This window comes from Bufo gargarizans, chromosome 9 (genome assembly GCF_014858855.1).
Source record: "Bufo gargarizans isolate SCDJY-AF-19 chromosome 9, ASM1485885v1, whole genome shotgun sequence".
Taxonomy (NCBI): domain Eukaryota; kingdom Metazoa; phylum Chordata; class Amphibia; order Anura; family Bufonidae; genus Bufo; species Bufo gargarizans.
In genome coordinates this window covers 188,155,912-188,183,354 of record NC_058088.1, presented here as the reverse complement: position 1 = coordinate 188,183,354, position 27,443 = coordinate 188,155,912, and the positions used below count along the sequence as shown (strand labels likewise).

General features: G+C 42.6%; 1 protein-coding gene across 1 annotated transcript in view; it reads left to right on the top strand.

Annotated features, from left to right (window-relative positions):
• Nucleotides 1-266: 266 nt before the first annotated feature.
• The window catches only part of LOC122946146 (discoidin domain-containing receptor 2-like), a 41,183-nt gene continuing 14,006 nt past the window's right edge, over nucleotides 267-27,443 (top strand). Inside the window, exons 1-6 of the mRNA XM_044305547.1 lie at nucleotides 267-372; nucleotides 19,604-19,747; nucleotides 19,984-20,086; nucleotides 23,385-23,613; nucleotides 24,386-24,533; nucleotides 24,640-24,745. Coding sequence (XP_044161482.1) covers nucleotides 19,684-19,747; nucleotides 19,984-20,086; nucleotides 23,385-23,613; nucleotides 24,386-24,533; nucleotides 24,640-24,745 — 650 coding nt within the window. The 5' untranslated portion in view covers nucleotides 267-372; nucleotides 19,604-19,683. The remainder of the gene's footprint in view (nucleotides 373-19,603; nucleotides 19,748-19,983; nucleotides 20,087-23,384; nucleotides 23,614-24,385; nucleotides 24,534-24,639; nucleotides 24,746-27,443) is intronic.

The window sequence follows — 27,443 nt, the reverse complement described above, 5'->3', positions numbered from 1 at the left end:
CTGGGCCCTGATACAGCAATGACCTGATGTGGAGCTCCAGCCGATGTCCACCCTCTCCCCGGGCGATGATAACGCAGCACATTCCCCTCCGCCAGTTCCTCTTCCCATACGGACTGTCCTGAATTCATGGAAATCTAGAACGGTCTGTGCAGTGACCAAAGATTTAAAGGGCCGGTACCCCTAAAGTCTTGTTATAAGGCACATATATTGTAGGTCCTGAGCTGATCTATAACCTGGGATAATATTATTTTAATTTCTTTCTAATTAGGAATCCCAACATCTAACGGATATATAGTGAACGTCTCAGCGGTACCAGGGCCACCCAGGAAGTCTCATCCTTATTCTGGACATGAGGGTCTGACAAGACTTAAGGTATGTACTGGATATGCCTTGTCCTAAAATACTTTACAGTTGTCAGACCAGCACCTGGGTCTGAATACTTTTGTAACTAAATGTAATTAGGTAAGAGTAACAACTGAGTTACTCAGTAAAATATATCTGTATAGCACCACCTGCTGTTGGGTATTTTCCTAATTTCTCTGTCCACCTGTCAACACTGAGGTGGTCACACGTGCTCAGTTCCATCTTTTAAATACCACCATATATATATACTATTAGAAGCTGTGACAGTTACAGGGAGATATCTGCAGCAGAAAGGTCACCCCCCCCCCCCCGAGCTTTGATAGGGAGAGAGCTGTAGCAGAAAGGGCATGCCCCCTGAGCTGTGATAGGGAGTGAGATGCAGCACAAAGGGCATGCCCCCTGAGCTGCGATAGGGAGAGAGCTGCAGCAGAAAGGGCATGCCCCCCGAGCTGTGATAGGGAGAGAGCTGCAGCAGAAAGGACATTCCCCTGAGCTGTGATAGGGAGAGAGCGGCAGCAGAAAGGACATGCCCCCTGAGCTGTTATAGGGAGAGAGCTGCCGCAGAAAGGACATTCCCCTGAGCTGTGATAGGGAGAGAGTTGAATCAGAAAGAACATTCCCCTAAGGTGTGATAGGGAGAGAGCTGCAGCAGAAAGGACATTCCCCCTGAGCTGTGATAGGGAGAGAGCTACAGCAGAAAGGACATTCCCCTGAGCTGTGATAGGGAGAGAGCTACAGCAAAAAGGACATTCTCCTGAGCTGTGATAGGGAGAGAGCTGCAGCAGAAAGGACATGCCCCCTGAGCTGTGAATAGGGAGAGAGCTGCAGCAGAAAGGACATAAAGGATACACCCCCTGAGCTGCCAGCTTTGTTAGAAAGAGTTTGCCATGTACTATATGATGTCTGATTTTCATTTTTAAAACAGCCATAGCTGCGACACATGGCCGTCATCCAGCTTTGTATTGTTATACAGAGTCATATCTTATGTGCCTGACTCCTGTGACCACTTTTTGTGTGTGTGTCAGTCATTACTGTTGTTTTCCAGCATTCCACTCATGAACCAGGAAGAACTGGACGAGCAGTGCTAGAAAACGGAATTGTTGGCTCTTTCCTTAGAGCTGATAAGGAAATAGACTTGGCGATGATTAGACATAAGTGATTGCAGGCAGGGAATAGATGACTAAGTGTGCGCTCATGGCGATTTCATCGAAATGTTTACATCAGGGTTAAACAATGAATGCACGTCTGCCGCGCATTGTCTTATATTTGTGGGAACGGGGCCCGGTGCCAGCTCTATGTCTGCAGAATGTCCAGCACCCGTCCTCCGCCCTATTACCAATGAAAAAGCCATACACTTGAATGGAGCCGGGCTGCAATACCAGACACAGCCTGCGCACAAGGGTGGCGCTATCTGCGAAAAAAAGAAAATTAGAAAAAAAATTATAATTCAAAAAAGCTACTTTAAAGGGGTTGTCTCATCTCATACTTTGGTGGCATATCGCTACGATATGCTACCAATTTCAGATAGTTGTGGGCCCCACCTCTGGGACCTGCTCCTATCCCTGGAAAGGGCTCCCCAAAGTGGTGAATAGAGGTGAATGGAGGGTGGACGCGCTTGCACAGTGCACTCTCCTTCGATTTGGGGAGTCCATTGTGAAGATAGCAGCAGATTCCATAGGTGGGACCTGCACCTGACACTGGTGGCCTAGCCATCCTGGGCATCATATGCCACCAGGGTATGAGATGACAGAACCCCTTTAAGAAAGTGTGTGTGTGGGGGGGAAGTGTCCTTGCTGGAAAACCCATTTAAAGGGATCAGCAACCGTCGGCACTCCAGCTGCTGTGAAACTACAACTCCCAGCATGCACACCTATTCGGCTTTTCCCATAGAAGTGAAAGGAGGATTCTGGGGGTTGTAGTTTCCGAACAGCTGGAGTGCCGGAGGTTGCTGATCCCTTAACTAGGGTAGTCTCGGCCCTACTAGAGCATATGGTGGTCATAGAGGTAAGTCTGCAAGGGTTGTACCCCCCAAGATGACTAGTATTAAAGGGCACCATGTTGGCACTTCTCTGATGTCCAGGTGCCCTAACAGACCAGCTGGTGATGGCACTGTCCCTTTACGGCAGCTATAATACCACCATTGTTGCTGCACCACAAGTCCCAGCATGCCCAGGCAGCTCTATCCTGCAGTTAGATGCGTTGTCGCTTTTTACATCACTTTTCTTCCTTCTGGAGGAGAGCTAATTTGCATGCTTTTCACATGACACAGTGCATAATGGGGGTGATAGTCCATGATCTATGGGCTTCCTGCCTCATACTGTACACACTGGAACAAAAGAGGCTGAAGAAGAATAAAGGATGAGGGAGGTTCTCCTCCTGCACTAAGGGAGCAGCGACAAACCCAAAAGTTTCCATCCAGGCGCAAACCAGGCCCCGGGGCGTCCAAGGGATGGAGCAGAGGAGCCTTTCTCCCCGATCCCTGCCCCCAAGTTGCGTGGTAATCAGCCACTCCAGGAATTTTCACTGGCAGTGAATGAATCCAGCTGGGATCTCCGCCAAGCATGCATTTCATCTGGCCCAGAGAAGTTTCCGGAAAAAAATAAAAAAAAGTTTAAGTGCAGTGGGGGAGGAGGTTAGAATAACACAGTGACGCAGGAGGGAGTTTAACCTCTCCAACACTATCACAACTTTGCCTTCAGATTTAAAGGGCTACTCCGCCTGTAAATATAGGGTGTGGCGGGTGTAAATTGCCCCAAATGCCCTTCTATTACTACTTTCACACTGGTGGGAATCATGAGATGTGTCTTCTGCTGTTTCATCGCTGCAACAAAATTTCTTTCTGCTGCAAGTTGTCATAAGCGGAGAGAAAAGGGGTCACGGCACCTCTAATGTGTTTAGTATTATAATGTCTAAGGTTGAATTGCGGCTGACTCAGTCCAACTCTGAACCTGATACTACATAATGTCCGTGTATTATACTCCAGAGCTGCACTCACTATTCTGCTGGTGGAGTCACTGTGTACATACATTACTTATCCTGCACTGATCCTGAGTTTTATCCTGTATTATACTCCAGAGCTGCACTCACTATTCTGCTGGTGGAGTCACTGTGTACATACATTACTTATCCTGTATTATACTCCAGAGCTGCACTCACTATTCTGCTGGTGCAGTCACTGTGTACATACATTACTTATCCTGCACTGATCCTGAGTTTTATCCTGTATTATACTCCAGAGCTGCACTCACTATTCTGCTGGTGCAGTCACTGTGTACATACATTACTTATCCTGTACTGATCCTGAGTTACATCCTGTATTATACTCCAGAGCTGCACTCACTATTCTACTGGTGCAGTCACTGTGTACATACATTACTTATCCTGTACTGATCCTGAGTTACATCCTGTATTATACTCCAGAGCTGCACTCACTATTCTGCTGGTGCAGTCACTGTGTACATACATTACTTATCCTGTACTGATCCTGAGTTACATCCTGTATTATACTCCAGAGCTGCACTCACTATTCTGCTGGTGCAGTCACTGTGTACATACATTACTTATCCTGTACTGATCCTGAGTTACATCCTGTATTATACTCCAGAGCTGCACTCACTATTCTGCTGGTGCAGTCACTGTGTACATACATTACTTATCCTGTACTGATCCTAGAGTTACATCCTGTATTATACTCCAGAGCTGCACTCACTATTCTGCTGGTGCAGTCACTGTGCATACATACATTACTTATCCTGTACTGATCCTGAGTTACATCCTGTATTATACTCCAGAGCTGCACTCACTATTCTGCTGGTGCAGTCACTGTGTACATACATTACTTATCCTGTACTGATCCTGAGTTACATCCTGTATTATACTCCAGAGCTGCACTCACTATTCTGCTGGTGCAGTCACTGTGTACATACATTACTTATCCTGTACTGATCCTGAGTTACATCCTGTATTATACTCCAGAGCTGCACTCACTATTCTGCTGGTGCAGTCACTGTGTACATACATTACTTATCCTGTACTGATCCTGAGTTACATCCTGTATTATACTCCAGAGCTGCACTCACTATTCTGCTGGTGCAGTCACTGTGTACATACATTACTTATCCTGTACTGATCCTGAGTTACATCCTGTATTATACTCCAGAGCTGCACTCACTATTCTGCTGGTGCAGTCACTGTGTACATACATTACTTATCCTGTACTGATCCTGAGTTACATCCTGTATTATACTCCAGAGCTGCACTCACTATTCTGCTGGTGCAGTCACTGTGTACATACATTACTTATCCTGTACTGATCCTGAGTTACATCCTGTATTATACTCCAGAGCTGCACTCACTATTCTGCTGGTGCAGTCACTGTGTACATACATTACTTATCCTGTACTGATCCTGAGTTACATCCTGTATTATACTCCAGAGCTGCACTCACTATTCTGCTGGTGCAGTCACCTGTGTACATACATTACTTATCCTGTACTGATCCCGAGTTACATCCTGTATTATCCTCCAGAGCTGCACTCACTATTCTGCTGGTGCAGTCACTGTGTACATACATTACTTATCCTGTACTGATCCTCAGTTACATCCTGTATTATACTCCAGAGCTGCACTCACTATTCTGCTGGTGCAGTTACTGTGTACATACATTACTTATCCTGTACTGATCCTGAGCTACATCCTGTATTACTCCAGAGCTGCACTCACTATTCTGCTGGTGGAGTCACTGTGTACATACATTACTTATCCTGTACTGATCCTGAGTTACATCCTGTATTATACTCCAGAGCTGCACTCACTATTCTGCTGGTGCAGTCACTGTGTACATACATTACTTATCCTGTACTGGTCCTGAGTTACATCCTGCATTATACTCCAGAGCTGCACTCACTATTCTGCTGGTGCAGTCACTGTGTACATACATTACTTATCCTGTACTGATCCTGAGTTACATCCTGTATTATACTCTAGAGCTGCACTCACTATTCTGCTGGTGGAGTGTGTACGTCTTTCCCTGCGTGCACATGAAGGTTATGTTACTCTTAGATGTTTAGGACCAGCTCAGTATTGCCAGACACATGGAGCTGGTCCTAAATATAGAATGACATATGTGCTGTCCAGTATCGGATAACATCTTGTTAAACTGTTAAGCAGGACAGGTGCAATGGGGTAGAATATAATCCCATCATTACATATGTGGTTATATACACAAAGATGCCCAGGTTATACCAGCTGTACATATATAGTTATATACAGGAGATACCCAGGTTATACCAGCTGTACATATATAGTTATATACAGGAGATGCCCAGGTTATACCAGCTGTACATATATAGTTATATACAGGAGATACCCAGGTTATACCAGCTGTACATATATAATTATATACAGGAGATGCCCAGGTTATACCAGCTGTACATATATAATTATATACAGGAGATACCCAGGTTATACCAGCTGTACATATATAATTATATACAGGAGATACCCAGGTTATACCAGCTGTACATATATAGTTATATACAGGAGATACCCAGGTTATACCAGCTGTACATATATAATTATATACAGGAGATGCCCAGGTTATACCAGCTGTACATATATAATTATATACAGGAGATACCCAGGTTATACCAGCTGTACATATATAATTATATACAGGAGATACCCAGGTTATACCAGCTGTACATATATAATTATATACAGGAGATACCCAGGTTATACCAGCTGCTCCATATCACTATATACAGAAGATGTATAATTTATACCAGCTGTACATATATAATTGTATACCCAGGTTGTACCAGCATGGTAGTTAATAAGTAGTTGAGACAGTTCCTGTCACATCATGTACTTTGGTGGATGTGGGGGATTATTGATGGCAGATGTGTAATTACTGGAATTTACAAGATTGTTTGATCTACTGAACTGAAGTAAATTATTAAAAACCATGGGGGTTAATAATGACTGCAGGCGGCGTCCACTGTGCGGTCATACTGCCCAATGTGTTTGTGGGACGATTACATGGCGGCACCTACAAATATAACCTTTGTGGAAATTCTGCTCCATTTTTTTAAATATTTGATAAGAGCTATGCTCCTCTGTGTACATAGATTTTTGTGCTGTCCACATAGAGGTCTTCTGATGGAGGGTGGAGTGACCGACCACCTCCATGTCCTGTCTCCACTGACCACATACAGGACACCTGCACTGAACTCCCCACAGAAACAAGTGCAGATGGCAGGAGCTATTATCTATCTATCTATTATCTATCTATCTCCTATCTATCATCTATCTATTATCTATCATAAATGTATTTATCTGTTGTCTATTTAGCTATTCACCAACCATTAAACATTATCAATTGTTGATCTAATCATCTATCTATCTATCTATCTCTTATCTATCTCCTATCTATCTATCTATCTATCTATCTCTTATCTATCTCCTATCTATCTATCTATCTATCTCTTATCTATCTCCTATCTATCTATCTATCTCTTATCTATCTCCTATCTATCTATCTATCTCTTATCTATCTCCTATCTATCTATCTATCTATCTATCTATCTATCTATCTATCTATCTATTATCTATCACATATCTATCTATCTATCTCCTATCTATCTATCTATTATCTATCTATTATCTATCTATTATCTATCACATATCTATCTATCTCCTATCTATCTCCTATCTATCTATCTATCTCCTATCTATCTATCTATCTCCTATCTATCTATCTATCTATTATCTATCTATTATCTATCTATTATCTATCACATATCTATCTATCTATCTATCTATCTATCGCCTATCTATCTATCTATTATCTATCTATCTATCTTCTATCTATCTATCTATCTATCTATTATCTATCTATCTATCTATCTTCTATCTATCTATCTATCCATCTATCTATCTATCGCCTATCTATCTATCTATCTTCTATCTATCTATCTATCTATCTCCTATATATCTATCTATCTATCTATCTCCTATCTATCTATCTATCTATCTATTATCTATCTATCTATCTATCGCCTATCTATCTATCTATCTTCTATCTATCTATCTATCTATCTATCTATCTATCGCCTATCTATCTATCTATCTTCTATCTATCTCCTATATATCTATCTATTATCTATCTATTATCTATCACATATCTATCTATCTATCTATCTATCTATCTATCTATCTATCTATCTATCTATCTCCTATATATCTATCTATTATCTATCACATATCTATCTATCTATCTATCTATCTATCTTCTATCTATCTATCTTCTATCTATCTATCTATCTATCTATCTATTATCTATCTATCTATCTATCGCCTATCTATCTATCTATCTATCTATCTATCTTCTATCTATCTATCTATCTATCTATCTATCTATCTATCGCCTATCTATCTATCTATCTTCTATCTATCTATCTATCTATCTATCTCCTATATATCTATCTATCTATTATCTATCTATTATCTATCTATTATCTATCACATATCTATCTCCTATCTATCTATCTATCTTCTATCTATCTCCTATATATCTATCTATTATCTATCACATATCTATCACATATCTATCTATCTATCTATCTATCTATCTATCTATCTATCTATCTCCTATATATCTATCTATTATCTATCACATATCTATCTATCTATCTATCTATCTATCTATCTATCTTCTATCTATCTATCTATCTATCTATCTATCTATTATCTATCTATCTATCTATCGCCTATCTATCTATCTATCTATCTATCTATCTTCTATCTATCTATCTATCTATCTATCGCCTATCTATCTATCTATCTTCTATCTATCTATCTATCTATCTCCTATATATCTATCTATCTATTATCTATCTATTATCTATCTATTATCTATCTCCTATCTATCTCCTATCTATCTATCTATCTATCTATTATCTATCTATCTATCTATCTATCTATCTATCTATCTCCTATCTATCTATCTATCTCCTATCTATCTATCTATCTCCTATCTATCTATCTATCTATCTATCTATTATCTATCTATCTATCTATCTATCTATCTATCTCCTATCTATCTATCTATCTCCTATCTATCTATCTATCTCCTATCTATCTATCTATCTATCTATCTATCTATCTATCTATCTATTATCTCTCTCTCTCTCTTATCTATCGATCTCCTATCTATCTCTCTATTATCTATCTATCCATCCATCTATCATTGTTCTACATGACATCATGGCGCTCTCATGCGTTGCGTCCCCTGACACTGTTTCCCGGCACTTTCTCTCACGCTCTGTGTGTACATTCCCCTCGTGGAGTCTGCTGTAGACAGCTGGTAATAATCTGCAGGCGTTCCGCCATCTACGGTAACCCTTCACTGCACAGACCGCAGAACGTTGGGCGCTGAACACGCATCGTTACCGACATTCATGATACTAAATCGAGGACACGCCCGATTCTGAGTGGGGCCTACACAAGCTCTGCCCATTTCCGCATACATTTTCCACGACTGTCTTTGGAAATCTATATGGCATAGGCCGTCGACCAGGCACTTTAGGGGAATATTTACATAAGCTCAACCCCCTTTAAGGCCTGGTTTCGCCAGACCATTGGAAGGCGTGGTCTACACCTTAAAGGGATTGTCCATTTTAATGCAAAAAACTTTTTTTTCAACGTATATAAAAAATTTCCACAAAATATATTGGGGAAGATTTATTAGTTTGACAAGTGATCCCTACCCTTCTTTCCCTGAGGGCCACATTCGGCGTTGAGGGGCGGGGTTTATTTAAGCCCCTCCCATAAACCGGAGGGTCCACCTGGTCTGAGGGTGTTCTCAGGGGGCAGGGTTTATTGGTCTCTGTTGGTAAGTATAGCACAGTGCCGTGCTGGCCAAGTTGTTATAAAGCTGGACAAACACACATCACGCCCCCCAGGAAACCTCCCGCTAAACCACGCCCCCTTGGACAAGGCAATAAATGTGATCCAAGGAATCAACGCAAGAATTCCGACGCGTTTTTAGCCGTAAATCTGCCCCGCTAAATTTTCAAGATCTCTGCTTGCTTTCCTCTCTTCCATCTGGGGGTAGAGGACCAATCCTAATCCAATCCAAGTGCACGTTTCGGCAAGTTTAAGGTGTATGCGGCCCTTTAAATATCATCCCGGTGCGAACATTGCACCCATAAATGTACCGCCGGTGTTCACACAGCAGATCTCTGAGCGCCTGGCAGCCATGTTTTCTTAATGCAATCGGGGCTGAAGAATGCGAACGGCGAGGATTGTCACATGATTATGCAACCGAAGCCGCTGAGGAGTCGGGTTACACAACAGATGTTTTCTCAGCAGAAACTTTATTTTATCGTTTGTCAGAGACGTTCATCTCCCCCGAGTGTGGAAGCAATGGGGCAAATGGGGGGGAAATGGCGGTCGTTATATTCACCATATTTATAACCGCAAACAACTACCATAACCTTATCAGATGGGAAAACCGTAACCTGATACCTTGCCATAACCTCTAATCCTATAGAGAAACTGTAATCCCATACTTTATACTGTAAACCTATAGCCTTACAATAACCGTATAATGTACCCTACCCCTAATCCTATACCGTACGTATACTGTACCCTAACCTGTAATCCTATACCGTATACTGTACCCTAACCTGTAATCCTATACCGTATAATGTACTCTAACCTGTAATCCTATACCGTATACTGTACCCTAACCTGTAATCCTATACCGTATAATGTACTCTAACCTGTAATCCTATACCGTATAATGTACCCTAACCTGTAATCCTATACCATATACTGTACCCTAACCTGTAATCCTATACCGTATAATGTACCGTAACCTGTAATCCTATACCGTATAATGTACCGTAACCTGTAATCCTATACCGTATACTGTACCCTAACCTGTATTCCTATACCGTATAATGTACCCTAACCTGTAATCCTATACCGTATACTGTACCCTAACCTGTATTCCTATACCGTATAATGTACCCTAACCTGTAATCCTATACCGTATACTGTACCCTAACCTATAATCCTATACCGTATAATGTACCCTAACCTGTAATCCTATACCGTATACTGTACCCTAACCTGTAATCCTATACCGTATACTGTACCCTAACCTGTAATCCTATACCGTATACTGTACCCAAACCTGTAATCCTATACCGCATACTGTACCCTAACCTGTAATCCTATACCGTATAATGTACTCTAACCTGTAATCCTATACCGTATAATGTACCGTAACCTGTAATCCTATACCGTATACTGTACCCTAACCTGTATTCCTATACCGTATAATGTACCCTAACCTGTAATCCTATACCGTATACTGTACCCAAACCTGTAATCCTATACCGCATACTGTACCCTAACCTGTAATCCTATACCGTATAATGTACTCTAACCTGTAATCCTATACCGTATAATGTACCGTAACCTGTAATCCTATACCGTATACTGTACCCTAACCTGTATTCCTATACCGTATACTGTACCCTAACCTATAATCCTATACCGTATACTGTACCCTAACCTGTAATCCTATACCGTATACTGTACCCTAACCTGTTATCCTATACCGTATAATGTACCCTAACCTGTAATCCTATACCGTATAATGTACCCTAACCTGTAATCCTATACCGTATAATGCACCCTAACCTGTAATCCTATACCGTATACTGTACCCTAACCTGTAATCCTATACCGTATAATGTACTCTAACCTGTAATCCTATACCGTATAATGTACCCTAACCTGTAATCCTATACCGTATACTGTACCCTAACCTGTAATCCTATACCGTATAATGTACCCTAACCTGTAATCCTATACCATACAATGTACCCTACCCCTAATCCTATACCGAATACTATACCCTAACCTGTAATCCTATACCGTATACTGTACCCTAACCTGTAATCCTATACTGTATAATTTACCCTACCCCAATCCTATACCAAATACTATACGCTAACCTGTAATCCTATACCGTATAATGTACCCTACCCCTAATCCTATACCGTATAATGTACCCAACCCCTAATCCTATACCGTATACTGTACCCTAACCTGTAATCCTATACCGTATACTGTACCCTAACCTGTTATCCTATACCGTATAATGTACCCTAACCTGTAATCCTATACCGTATACTGTACCCTAACCTGTAATCCTATACCGTATAATGTACCCTAACCTGTAATCCTATACCATATAATGTACCCTACCCCTAATCCTATGCCATATACTGTACCCTAACCTGTAATCCTATACCGTATAATGTACCCTAACCTGTAATCCTATACCGTATAATGTACCCTACCCCTAATCCTATACCGAATACTATACCCTAACCTGTAATCCTATACCGTATACTGTACCCTAACCTGTAATCCTATACTGTATAATTTACCCTACCCCAATCCTATACCAAATACTATACGCTAACCTGTAATCCTATACCGTATAATGTACCCTACCCCTAATCCTATACCGTATAATGTACCCAACCCCTAATCCTATACCGTATACTGTACCCTAACCTGTAATCCTATACAGTATAATTTACCCTAACCTGTAATCCTATACTGTATACTGTACTCTAACCTGTAATCCTATACTGTATACTGTACCCTAACCTGTAATCCTATACCGTATACTGTACCTCAAACCCTAATCCTATACCATATACTGTACTCTAACCTGTAATCCTATACCGTATATTGTACCCTACCCCTAATCCTATATTGTACCCTAACCTGTAATCCTATACTGTATACTGTACCCTAACCCCCCAATCCTATACCATATACTGTACCCTAACCTGTAATCCTATACCGTATACTGTACCTCAAACACTAATCCAATACCGTATAATTAACCCTAATCGTATACCATACCCTAACCCCCTAATCCTATACCGTATACTGTACCCTAAATTCTATACCATTTACTGTACTCTAACCTATAATCCTAGACCGTACACTGTACATTAATCCCTTTTCCTATACCGTATACTGCAAACTGAACCATAATTCTATACATTATACTGTACCCTAACACCTACATTTATACTGTATACTGTACTGTAATCCTATACCGTATACCTATAACCCTTAATCCTATACCGTATACTGTACAGTAACCGCTAATCCTATAGCGTTTGTTGTACTTTCTTCTAACCCTACTGTAAGCGTATCCCTGTACCATGTCTCTAATCCGTTACATTTACACTGGGATAACTGGGGGCGCTCTGGTTTACTCTATATGTAGTGGGGTTGCAGCATACATTTGGCAACACTTTCAGTGCAGCATGTCTGACGCCTGATTGTCACGCTGTGCTCTGCAGTTGCGGTTTACATCATCTCTGCCCGCACCCTTGTTTATGGCACATTCCCGATCAGTCATTTTCCTCTTCTTTATGCCAAATGCAAGATGGCACCGCGCTGGAACAATCTGCGTCATGTGCAGGCCCGTCCTAATGAATTACATGTGATAGGAGGAGGAAGAGAGGGACATGAGCCAAAGCACAACCTGTGCATGTAACCGCTCGTTCCCCCAATGCCAATAGTCCTGGGTAAGTCCATGTGTCTGCCCGCCATATATAACTGGGCACAGGGACTCCCAAGAACCACCAGTCAGTGGGTACGCTATGAGGGAAGCATTGTGGGTGACTACACGAGCTATATGGAATTTATGCTTATGATGATTTCTTTGGGTTCTGTATGGCGGTTTTATGTGCGCACTGTACTATAGCATTATTTTGGCACCGTATGGGGGTATGATATAGAAAGTGTAGGATTACATTATGCGGATGCTGTATTGTGGTTTTATTCAGTCACTATATAATGCTTTTATTTAGGCACGGTATGGAAGCATTATGTGGTGTGGTCGTTTTATCTGGAAAGCGTATGTGTGGTGGTATTATATGAGCATTGCATGATTGTATTATTTGAGCACTCTATGGTGGATTTATTTAGGCACTGTATGGTGGTCTCAGTTGATCATTCTATGATAGTATTAATTGAGCACTGTATGGTAGATTTATTACTGCACTGTATAATGGTTTTATGTAGGCACTGAATAGTGGTCTTATCTGACCTCTGTATGACAGCATTATTTGGGCTCTGTATTGTAGTTTTACTGTATACTGATTTTATTCAGGTATTGCATAATGGTTTTATTTAGGCACTGTGCGGTGGTCTTAGTTAATCATTACATTATAGCTTTATTTTAGCACTGTATTATGGTTTTATTTAGGTACTGTGTGGTGGTCTTATTTGAACATTGCATAATAGCATTATTTGAGTACCGTACGGTGGATTTATTTAGGCACTGTGCGGTGGTCTTAGTTAATCATTACATTATAGCTTTATTTTGGCACTGTATTATGGTTTTATTTAGGTACTAATAGCATTATTGAGCCCTTTACGGTGGAATTATTTAGGTACTGTGTGATGGTCTTATTTGAACATTGCATAATAGCATTATTGAGCCTTATACGGTGGAATTATTCAGGCACTGTATTGTGGTTTTATTTCGGTACTGTGGGGTGTTCCTATTTGAGCATTGCATGATAGCATTATTTGAGTACCGTACGGTGGATTTATTTAGGCACTGTGTGGTGGTGAGCACTGTATAATAGCATTATTTGGGCACTGTATTGTGGTATTATTTGGAAAGCATATGATGTTTTTTGGGAGTTTTATGTTGATATTATTTGAGCATTATATGTATATTATTTAAGTGCTTACATCACAGCGACTTATGTATAGCAATGTCATCTCCATCAGTCGCATGACTTCAAGCGCTGTATGGCAGCAGCCTTAAAGGGGTTGTCCACTCCTCTACTATTCATAGCCTATCCATCAATATTTGATCGGCCGAGGTCCAACACCCCTGCCGATCAGCAGTTTCAGAGTGGCTCTGCCACCGCCTTGGTGCTGCAGTTACAAGCTCCGTCCACTGCGCAACAGAAGGCGCTGTGTAGTTCCTCGCCAGAGCAACTCTGAAGCGACTGACAGGCGGGGGTGCCGGGTGTCGGATCCCCGTCAATCAAATATTGATGACTTATCCTGACAAAAGGCCATCAATAGTAAAGGACAAGCCCTTCAAGGTACATATTTTTTTTTCATATTTTTTACAGTAGCATTTACTGCCGGATTATCAGATCAACAGTCATAGGAAGTATGATAAACTCACTTGTAAGGGTCGAGAGCATCTTGGGCAATTCCACCTTATATTGCAGTAGCGGATTACTGAATTTTCCGGATTATCAGATGGTGGATTAAAGGACTTTCCCTTTCTTAGGAGATGGTGGGGAGCGAGACATGTAATTATACATCACGTCCAGCATCCTTATTGGATTATCGTCCTGCGCTGACCTCGCCACCTCCCTAATAACGTCCCTAGAGAAGAGGCCCTGCCATGACATCTGCTCCGGAGGGAACGTGTCATCAGAACATGACATCTGCTGTTCACATCACTGTTTTATCTTTAACAAGGTTATTCATGTTTTAATTTTTCATGTAAATATCTATATTTAACCCCTTCTATCCCAGGCCAGTTTATGTCAATGGACCATGTGGCTGCCGTAAAGCAACTCTCTAAATGCCATCTGAGAATGGCTCAGGCAAGATGGCCGCCCCCATAATCATGTCCAGGAAATAACCTAAAAAAAAATAAATCTTCAATCAGAAAATAAAAACTGATTAGAAAAAAATAAATATGTTGCTATCTGGTATTAATCTGGCAGACTTTTTTTTTCCAATGACACATTCCCTTTAAGTAACAAACTCAACTCTGCTACATCTCTCTATACAAAGAGGTAGCAACTCTGATTTTACCACTTCCTCTTGTGATGTCTTTCTGCAGTGAGAAGATATGTTAAGGTTATCGGCATCTCTATGGTTAATTAGATGAGGAGTGTGCAACCTGGGCAGTTGCATAGGGCACACCAATGGCCTGACACCACGATGATATATTACCTGTATAGCAGTATTATTTATCCTTTGTATAAAACCATTAGTTCACTATTCTGGGGTGTTATTGTGGGCACAGTATTGTGGCATTATGTGAATGTAGTATGCCTGTATTAAGTGAGCAGAGCGCCGTATGGGGGTTTTAAGTGAGCACTGTATGGCGGTATTTTATGAGCATTGTATGGCAGTATTAAGCAAGCACTGTATTAAGCAAGCACTGTATTGTGGTGTTACGTATGCACTCTATGCACGGTTAGGTGAGCACTGTGTGGCAGTATTATGTGAGAAAGTATGCTTGTATTATGTCAATGCTATATGTCAGTATCATGTATACACTGTATGGTGGTATTATGTCAATGCTGTATGTCACTATTAGTAAGTACTGTATGTCAGTATCATGTATGCACTGTCTGGTGGTATTATGTGCATACTATATGTCAGTATCATGTATGCACTGTATGGTGGTATTATGTGCATACTATATGTCAGTATTAGGTATGCACTTTATAATGGTATTATGTGAGTACAACAGTGTTCCCATTGTGTGGCACTGTACTGCATTGTATGGTGGCGGCACATATTTTTGCAGTGTATGGTGGCGGCACTGTATAGTATTGTTGTGCACTGTATGTAAGTGGCTCTCATACGCCCCATGCTGTATGGTATGGGTATAGGAAAGTTGTGTCTCATATGCTGCCCTGACAATCTCAGCTCTGCTACATCTGCATAGGAATATTTATATTAGTTTTATAATGCCTCCATCACTTCACACATATGGCTTCCCAGACTCCTGATGGCCTAGCTCCTAAGCAGTACAGGCGTGGGGAGGTTGCACTTTATATATCAGGAGTCTAGGAAAGGTGACAAACCCTGTGATAGCTGTGGGGGTGATGTCCGCTGTCATTCAGCTTTCCTAGGAACGGAAAACGCTAAGAAGACTTTGCAGAATGTATGGAATTGGGGGGCGAGGAGCAGAGACGGGAGGACATGGCGGTAGCATGAGGAGGGGCAGCGGGCAGTGGGCCTGTGTGCAGATAATGACATATGGCATCAATTATGGCCACTCACGAGATGATTCCAGGAATTGTAACCCTAAAAAACATCCAGAAAAGCAGAAAAACAAGGAGGCGGAGAGGACGCAGATTCCTCGATGACAGGGACAGAGGGGCACAGGGGACATCTCCAGGCACCGTGGTAGGAGGGTTACCTGCAAGTCCAGGACCAGGTAATGAGGGTCTCCAGAACCGAAGCCTCATCAATAGACTGCAGCTTTCTAATAGACTTCATTTTCCAAGGTCTCACTATTTTCAAGACCTCTGCTTGCTGCCTGTCAATGGGGGCAGTCATGTTTACATCCTGATCAGCTTTGTAGACTCAATACTTCTCACAGCTGAGGGTTTGCTACAATTGTATCTAGTCCATTTATCTTGGACTCCAGACTGATACATTGTCACAAAATAGACTGGATACAAGCCTTTGTCTCTTCTGCGCTGATGGTTTGTGACAATGTATCATCCCGGAAGTTCCCCTCACAGAGGATTGTCTAGACTGGATACGCCCTATCTCTCTCCTGCTCTGATGGTTTGTGACAATGTATCAGCCCAGAATCCAGGTTGTTCGCCTCACAGAGGATCGTCTAAACTGGACGCGACTGTAGCAAACCCTCAGCTTTGAGAAGCAATAGGTCAGGATGGATTTTGACAACAAAAATGTTCCCATTATTCACTGACAGCAAGCAAGGTTCCGGAACTTGAAACGCAATGTCTATTAGAAAGCTGCAGAACTTCTCACTATGGGATGATTCATTTATGTACAGCCCCTTACTTAGTATAGAGACTCGCCAGCTGTCATGAAACTACCACTCCCAACCTGCAGTCATACTGGGAGTTGTAGTTTCTTAATAGTTGAAGAGGCGCTCATTTTCAGCACTTCATATTTAGCCCTGTTTTTGGGGGTGGCTCGACACCCAGCTTTCCCAGACCCCTGACAGCTCTTCTTAGTGATGTTCTTACACCCCCCCCCCCCCCCCCCCTTATATCTCGGCAGAGATAGGCGTTTGCCATTCAGGCAACTTGGAAAACTGCATTGAGTTGACCGCCCCTGATGGAGCAATAAGTTTAGCCCCAGTAGTCGAGATCTGCACACTCCTCTTCTAAAATACTCTGTGCTGCTGAGAACACTGCTCCTTCCAATGACTGTTACACAACCCACTTGTCTTTACTTTCTTCCTCCCACCATGACACTAATACCCCATCACCCGCAGTTCTTTCCTCATAGGAGTGGACTGGTCACTGCCTCCTCCCACTTCTGTCCTGAAATACTTTGTGCTGCTAGAAAATCCATAATCCAGATGAGCATGAACAAGAACTATGTAGATAAATGCTTCCATCTACTGGTCAGAAGTGGTATTACAGGATAAAATCACACACAAAGGAAAACTACTGGTAAAACATCCTGAATAATAATCTGTGTAATCTGTTCACACATTTTTTTAGTTGTTGCAGATTTTGGTGCCGATTCTGTGCTGGAAAAACACGCCACAAATGCGAGCAGATCCATTGATTTCAAAGGGGGATCTGCATGAGAACTGATACAGGGCCTTTCTTCCTGCTTGTGGTTTTAGGGTATGGCCACGTGTTCAGGTTTCTACACACAGTTTTGGAGGCCAAAACAAGGAGTGAATTCAGAAAAGAGATGATATCGTCCTTTGTACTTTCCTCTGCAGATTTCGGCTTCCAATACTGCGTGGTATACCGACCGTGTGGCTGTACGCTTAAAAACGGCACCGCGGAAGAAAAAAGTGATCTGTCTGTTCTTGGAATCCATGTCCAAAATTCCCAGCAAAACTGGCAGGATGAAAAAACACATAAAAACAGGTTTTTTTCCCAGCAATTAAGGCTGCTTTCACACTAGCGTTTCTAGTTTCTGGTATTGAGATCCGTCATAGGGTCTCAATACTGGATGAAAACGCTTCCGTTTTGTCCCCATTCATTGTCAATGTGGACAAAACGTAACTGAACAGAACGGAGCGCTCCAAAATGCATTCTGTTCCGTTCTCATACCGGAGAGAAAACCGCGGTTTTCTTTCCTTCCTGGGATGCGGAGCAAGATGCATCCATCATGACCTACAATGCAAGTCAATGGGGACGGATCCGTTTTCTTTTGGTGAACCCTGCCGGATACAGCAAAAACGCTAGTGTGAAAGTAGCCTAAGTGTTACCCTAAGGGGCTGTTCACACTGCGGGTTTGTTTGCTCCGAAAACCCACCGGCGGCCGCTCCTTTCTGCATCCCATTCATTTCAGTGGGAGGAAGCGATGAGGATCGTGGAGCTGCGGCCGCACCGAGAAGGAACATGTCCGTCTTCAGAGCTGCCTCCCATTGAGATAAGTGGGAGGCAGAAAGGACGTGGCGGCTGGCGGGTTTTCGGCCAAATTTTGGAAGGGCTGTCCGCGCCAAAATTTCTCGGTGAAGCCTGCAGTGTGACTACTACCTGCAGGGCTACATGAGTAGTAGTAAAGAAGTCCAGATCACTACTTTATATTCCCCGTAGCGCTGCCGGCGCTCAGAGCTGTGCTGAAATGCATTGTCAGGACCGCTGCGCATGCGCACAGGAGTCCTCTCCATTATGTAACCACAGCAGTCCGGATTTCTGTGCAGCTTTGAGAGCTGACAGTGGAGATCTGGACTCATGTAGCCCTGCAGATAACAGTCCAGATCACAGAGCTGCGCTGAAGTGCATTGTCAGGACCGCTGCGCATGCGCGTAGAAGTCCTCTGCATTATGTAACCACAGCAGTCCGGACTCATGTAGCGCTGCAGATACAGTCCAGAATTGTGGTGTCAGATTCCCTTTAATCTGGTCTGCTTTTCACAAACTTTGGCGCAAATTACGGAAAAGTAGACTCAAGAAAGAGCAACATCATAAATTCCCCTCACCGGCTTTCTATGTGCTCCTGAATATTGGGGCCTCTAAAGCCACCCCCTCCTCCTTACATCTAGACCAGGCATGCTCAACCTGCGGCCCTCCAGCTGTTGTAAAACTACAACTCCCACCATGCCCTGCTGTAGGCTGATAGCTGTAGGCTGTTCATGCATGCTGGGAGTTGTAGTTTTGCAACAGCTGGAGGGCCGCAGGTTGAGCATGCCTGATCCAGAGGATCCCCTCACAAGTCCCTTTGTGTGATTATGTCTCTTCTTCTTACAGAAATGTAGCTGAGTGAAGCCGGCGGTCGACAAGAGAACTGGAAAGCCAGCGGGGGTCAGCACGCGTCTCCGCTCCGCAGAATGTATCTCCGTATTCTTCTGCTGGCTTTTCTGACTGGACGCTGCACCTCAGAAGTTATACCTGGTGAGGACATCATCTGCATCTTTCCAATATATTTAGTGTCTCAATTCTTCGCTATTTGCCTCATCTCTGGTTGCTGTCACTGAATAGACAAATTCTTGATAACATCCAGAGGCTGAAAACCAGTACAGATCTAATACTGTATCTCTCACACGGAGGGTTTGCTACAATTGTATCCATCTTACACAATCCTCAATGAATCCCCCTCTCCATTTATGTCTCTTTTGTTCTCCTGGCAGCCATATGTCGGTATGCTCTGGGCATGCATGACCGAACGATACGTGATGAGGACATCACTGCTTCTAGCCAATGGTATCAGTCAACGGGGCCCCAGTTTGCAAGGTATGGACTAAGTATGTCATCGTCACCTTTCAGTGTTTGCACAGAGATAGGCTGAGCTATAGCCAATCAGAACCCTTGGAGGACGAGATCACTTTTTAGCCAATAGGAGCACTGCTAAATTGGCCAGATACAGAGCACTCTTTTCTATGTGCAGCACTCTAATTTCTATATCAAGCACTCCATTTTCTGTATGTCACACATTTTCTATGTGGTGAAGACGTGTCTATAAGTGACACTGTATAGAAGTAGCGCTCCATTTTCTGTTTGTAGCATTCTGTTTAGCTTTTTCTGAATGGTTACCATGGCTGCCGGGACGCTAAAGTCCTGGCAGCCATGGTAAAGTGTAGTGGGGAGCGGGGGAGCAGTATACTTACCATCTGTGCGGCTCCCGGGGCGCTCCAGAGTGACGTCAGGGGGCACCACGCGCATGGATGACGTGATCGCATGGGGCGCTCTGACGTCATTCTGGAGCGCCCCGGGAGCCGCACGGACTGTAAGTATACCGCTCCCCCGCCTCCCGCTCCTACTATGGCAACCAGGACTTTAATAGCGTCCTGGCTGCCATAGTAACACTGAACGCATTTTGAAGACTGATCCGTCTTCAAATGCTTTCAGTTCACTTGCGTTTTTCCGGATCCGGCGTGTAATTCCGGCAAATGGAGTACACGCCAGATCCGGACAACGCAAGTGTGAAAGAGTGTAGCACTCTATATTTATTCTGTCACTTTATATACTATAGGCAGCATTCTGTCTATAACAATCTATATTCTGTTTGTAGCACTCTATAGTCTGTCCCTAGCACTCTATAGTCTGTCTCTAGCACTCTATCATCTTTCAGAAGCACTCTGTATACTCTATGCAGCATTCTGTTTCTACATGTGTCACGCTATATTCTGTCTCTAGCACTCTATAGTCTGTCTCTAGCACTCTATAGTCTGTCTCTAGCACTCTATATTCTGTCTCTAGCACTCTATAGTCTGTCTCTAGCACTCTATAGTCTGTCTCTAGCACTCTATATTCTGTCTCTAGCACTCTATATTCTGTCTCTAGCACTCTATATTCTGTCTCTAGCACTCTATAGTCTGTCTCTAGCACTCTATAGTCTGTCTCTAGCACTCTATAGTCTGTCTCTAGCACTCTATAGTCTGTCTCTAGCACTCTATCATCTTTCAGAAGCACTCTGTATACTCTATGCAGCATTCTGTTTCTACATGTGTCACGCTATATTCTGTCTCTAGCACTCTATAGTCTGTCTCTAGCACTCTATAGTCTGTCTCTAGCACTCTATAGTCTGTCTCTAGCACTCTATAGTCTGTCTCTAGCACTCTATAGTCTGTCTCTAGCACTCTATAGTCTGTCTCTAGCACTCTATAGTCTGTCTCTAGCACTCTATAGTCTGTCTCTAGCACTCTATCATCTTTCAGAAGCACTCTGTATACTCTATGCAGCATTCTGTTTCTATATGTGTCACGCTATATTCTGTCTCTAGCACTCTATAGTCTGTCTCTAGCACTCTATAGTCTGTCTCTAGCACTCTATAGTCTGTCTCTAGCACTCTATAGTCTGTCTCTAGCACTCTATATTCTGTTTCTAGCACTCTATAGTCTGTCCCTAGCACTCTATAGTCTGTCTCTAGCACTCTATAGTCTGTCTCTAGCACTCTATCATCTTTCAGAAGCACTCTGTATACTCTATGCAGCATTCTGTTTCTACATGTGTCACGCTATATTCTGTCTCTAGCACTCTATAGTCTGTCTCTAGCACTCTATAGTCTGTCTCTAGCACTCTATATTCTGTCTCTAGCACTCTATAGTCTGTCTCTAGCACTCTATAGTCTGTCTCTAGCACTCTATAGTCTGTCTCTAGCACTCTATCATCTTTCAGAAGCACTCTGTATACTCTATGCAGCATTCTGTTTCTATATGTGTCACGCTATATTCTGTCTCTAGCACTCTATAGTCTGTCTCTAGCACTCTATAGTCTGTCTCTAGCACTCTATATTCTGTCTCTAGCACTCTATAGTCTGTCCCTAGCACTCTATAGTCTGTCCCTAGCACTCTATAGTCTGTCTCTAGCACTCTATCATCTTTCAGAAGCACTCTGTATACTCTATGCAGCATTCTGTTTCTACATGTGTCACGCTATATTCTGTCTCTAGCACTCTATAGTCTGTCTCTAGCACTCTATAGTCTGTCTCTAGCACTCTATAGTCTGTCTCTAGCACTCTATCGTCTGTCTGTAGCACTCTATAGTCTGTCTCTAGCACTCTATAGTCTGTCTCTAGCACTCTATAGTCTGTCTCTAGCACTCTATAGTCTGTCTCTAGCACTCTATAGTCTGTCTCTAGCACTCTATATTCTGTCTCTAGCACTCTATAGTCTGTCCCTAGCACTCTATAGTCTGTCCCTAGCACTCTATAGTCTGTCTCTAGCACTCTATCATCTTTCAGAAGCACTCTGTATACTCTATGCAGCATTCTGTTTCTACATGTGTCACGCTATATTCTGTCTCTAGCACTCTATAGTCTGTCTCTAGCACTCTATAGTCTGTCTCTAGCACTCTATAGTCTGTCTCTAGCACTCTATAGTCTGTCTCTAGCACTCTATAGTCTGTCTCTAGCACTCTATATTCTGTCTCTAGCACTCTATAGTCTGTCTCTAGCACTCTATAGTCTGTCTCTAGCACTCTATAGTCTGTCTCTAGCACTCTATCATCTTTCAGAAGCACTCTGTATACTCTATGCAGCATTCTGTTTCTACATGTGTCACGCTATACTCTGTCTCTAGCACTCTACATTCTGTCTATAGCACTCTATATTCTCTCAGGAGCACTCTCTATACAGTATAAAGCACTCTAGTGCTCAGTGCTCTCTGACAGGGCATTTTTTCTAGGAATCCTGGCGAGGGGTTCCCTTTAATTCTGGTTAACCATGCCAATGCTGACTGCGCTGCCAGCAATGATGTAACGGTGAATCCTTGGAAGGGGCTGCATGATGTCACTGCTCTGAAAGTTCTCTGTTTTCCTGCATACTCTGGATCAGTCCGTGCCGGGGTACAGATAGAGTCAGTGATTTTGGGTGGGGGTGGTTAGGACCTTCTGTGCCCTGCACTGTTTACTGTACATAATCTTCCATATACACCCATGTTAGTAGTCAGTGGTCACTGCATCCACCCTGGTTGTCAAGGTTAGGACCTCGCTGGTGGAAGGGGGGGGGGGGTAGCAAATTATAAACGGGATGCACAGATCTATGGTTGATTTAAAGGCACGTGGTCGTGATATTCTGTACCTCTTCTCCCAGACTACAAAGAGAAGAAGGTGACGGAGCCTGGTGCCCGGCGGGGCTCCTGCAGCCTGAGGACGTGCAGTACTTACAGATACATCTACACAAACTCTTCTTCATCACCTTGATTGGAACTCAAGGTCGTCATGCCCGAGCTACGGGGAAGGAGTTCGCCAGATCTTACCGGGTGGACTACAGCCGCAACGGAGAGCGGTGGCTTTCATGGAAGGACCACCAAGGGCAACAGGTAAGTAATCTATAGGAAACCCTCTACCACATATGGGTTATTCGACATTTTGTATCCTGGATGTATTATCTTACTTTTGCTTTGAAAATGAATGGAGAACAAAGTGATTTATTGGGGATCGATACTTCCCTATCTAGAAAAAACTAGGTTTATCCCCCAGTGGTGGCCATATTGGTTGTCTCAGGACAAGCAGGTCAAGCTTGACCTACCAGTTGAGCAAGATCCATGACATCTATGTGGTTTCCGGAGTAGCGGTGCAGACATGATGTCTTCTTCCCGTGGGTACACCGCATCCTGCCCTGAGAAATCCAGGACGCGGTCAGTTGCTCTACCACGTAAGTCAACAACAAAAAATAGAAACAATTTGCAGCCCTTCATTCAACATAATGTCTCCCAAACTGCGACATCTATGGGGGCTGTATAACCGCAGACTGGCCCTGAGTCGTCGTCAGCCTGGTGAAATGGTGAGTGACTGGCCGCCTATCCTTGACATAACTTCTGATAATACCCAGCCTGACAAATACCCGAACGCTGACCTTGCATATTCACGAGGAACCAGATGAGTGGATTAACTGCACACATGGTCCTGTCCCTTTTCCATATTGACTGGAGAGACAAAAACTGATAAAAGCAACTAAATCCATACTACAATAATGGTGGCTAGGAAAGCTAGATGGATGGGTCGATAGTGTAGATAGAAATAGGTAGATATGATATAGATAGATATTTGCTCAATGACTGATCATACTGTTTCTGATTTTTATATATTTAGGTTATTAAAGGCAATATAGACGAGTTTGACGTGGTCCTGACCGACCTGAGACCTCCAATTATTGCAAGTCATATCCGAGTCATCCCCGTCACTAAGGTCCCCATGACGGTGTGTATGAGAGTGGAGCTGTACGGCTGTGCATGGCTAGGTAAGAACATTGATGACCCGATCCTCTATTCCAGTAGTGCATATTGGGAGTTGTAGTTTTACAACATGTTGGGAAGCCTTAGTGACCTGTATTATCTGTGTCCCAGATGGTCTGAAATCCTACAGCATTCCAGAAGGAGAGACCTTTATGGCTCCCGGACATCCCGTCGCATACCTGAATGACTCCACCTATGACGGCTACCTAGAGAAGAGGTATCTTACTTTAGTATATCAGTCACGCACCTCTAGGTAAATGTTTTTGGGGGTTCTCAGCACATTTCTATTAGGTGGTTGAAAAGAAAGATCAGGAAAGGAACAAAACAAACAAAAGGAGAAATTAAAGAAAATAATTAAGAGACAGACAGAGAAAAAAATGGGAAGAAACAATAATCTAAATGAAAAAATAAATAAATTAAAATATAAAAAAAGAGAAAGGAAGAGCAAAAAAGAAACCAACAAATAAAGAAAGAGAAAGAAAAAGGAAAAAGAAAAAAAAGTAAAAGTAAAGAGAAAGAAAAAGCAAAAGGACAGAGAAAGAAAAAGCTAAACATAAAGAAAAGAAAAAAAGAAAGAAAGAGAAAGAAAAATAAAAACAAAAACAAAAAGAAAGAAATATGGAACAAAAGAAAGACTAAAAAGAAAAGCACAAAAGAAAAAAAGTTAAATGAAAGATAGAAAGAGAAGTAAAGAGAGGAAAAAAAGTTAAAGAAAGAGAAAGAAGAAAAAGAAAGCATTAAAGAAAGAAAAAATGGAACAAAAGAAAAGCTAAAAAGGTATATAAAAACTTAAAGAAAGCAAAAAAGAAAGAAAGAAAGAAAGAGGAAGAAAAAGTAAAGAGGGAAAAAAGGAACAAAAGAAAGACTAAAAAGAAAGCAAAAGTATAACGTAAACAGAAAGAAAAAAGAAAAAGTAAGGATACAAAGAACAATATTGTGGGTAGTGATGGACAAACATCGGCCGGGACGATTCGCGAACTGCGTGTTTGCGGCGGGCCAGATTCACTTTAATGGCAGGCGAACCTGAAAAACCTTCAGGTCATATTTGCAGCCATCAAACACTTACTAGAAGTGCACAAATAGTCCCACAACATGGACCGTGACATAACAGAGGGGGATCATTGGCAAAAATTCACACAAAAAATATGTATTTTAATCAGCGTCCTGGGAGCGCAAGATGTGACCGTGCCTGGTGGATGGCTCGCTCCAGATACATTAGCAGTCTGCTTTTTGCCTCCTGTCCACTGCGAGTTCTGCCTGCTTCTCCTCCTTCTCCTCCCTCTCTGCTGCTCCGTCTCTCCCTCTAAACTCCCCTCCTCTTTCTCTCTTGTGGGCACCCACTTGACTTCCATCGACAAGTCATCATAGTCACCTTCACCACTACTGACATTAGAGATCTCCGAGTAGGCAGAAACAGTGGGGACCACCCTCCTTGAGCTGATCTAGGTACTGTCGTCAGACCGCTGGGTGGCAGCCGTTGCTACCTCCTCTTTCTCATCCGATGCCAAGAATGGCTGCGCATCGGTAGGGTCTGGGAATGGATGGTAAAATAATTCCTCTTTGGCAGAAACAGGTATATAGCACCCCTCAATTAGGATTTTGTGGAAGAAGGTATATGGCACCCCTCAATCAGGATTTGGTGGAAACAGCTATATTGCACCCCTCAATCAGGATTTGGTGGAAACAGCTATATTGCACCCCTCAATCAGGATTTTGTGGAAGAAGGTATATAGCACCCCTCAATCAGTATTTGGCAGAAACAGGCATATGGCACCCCTCAATCATTATTTGGTGGAAACAGGTATAAAGCACCACTCAATCAGTATTTAGTGGAAGCAGGTATATCGTAGCCCTCAATCAGTATTTCATGGAAGAAGGTATATAGCAATAGCACCCCTCAATCAGTATTTGGCGGAAACAGGTATATGGCACCCCTCAATCAGTATTTGGCGGAAACAGGTATATAGCACCCTTCAATCAGAATTTTGTGGAAGAAGGTACATAGCACCCCTCAATCAGTATTTGGCAGAAACAGGCATATGGCACCCCTCAATCAGTATTTTGTGGAAGAAGGTATATGGCACCCCTCAATCAGTATTTGGCAGAAACAGGTATATAGCACCCCCAATCAGTATTTAGCGGAAACAGCTATATAGCACCCCTCAATCAGTATTTGGCGGAAACAGGTATATGGCACCCCTCAATCAGTATTTAATGGGAACAGGTATATAGCACCCCTCAATCAGTATTTGGCGGAAACAGGTATATAGCACCCTTCAATCAGAATTTTGTGGAAGAAGGTACATAGCACCCCTCAATCAGTATTTGGCAGAAACAGGCATATGGCACCCCTCAATCAGTATTTTGTGGAAGAAGGTATATGGCACCCCTCAATCAGTATTTGGCAGAAACAGGTATATAGCACCCCCAATCAGTATTTAGCGGAAACAGCTATATAGCATCCCTCAATCAGGATTTTGTGGAAGAAAGTATATAGCACCCCTCAATCAGTATTTGGCGGAAACAGGTATATGGCACCCCTCAATCAGTATTTGGCAGAAACAGGTATATGGCACCCCTCAATCAGTATTTGGCAGAAGCAGGTATATAGCACCCCTCAATCAGGATTTTGTGGAAGAAGGTATATGGCACCCCTCAATCAGGATTTTGTGGAAGAAGGTATATAGCAATAGCACCCCTCAATCAGTATTTTGTGGAAGAAGATATATGGCACCCCTCAATCAGTATTTTGTGGAAGAAGGTATATGGCACCCCTCAATCAGTATTTGGCAGAAACAGGTATATGGCACCCCCTAATCAGTATTTGGCGGAAACAGCTATATAGCATCCCTCAATCAGGGTTTTGTGGAAGAAGGTATATAGCACCCCTCAATCAGTATTTGGCGGAAACAGGT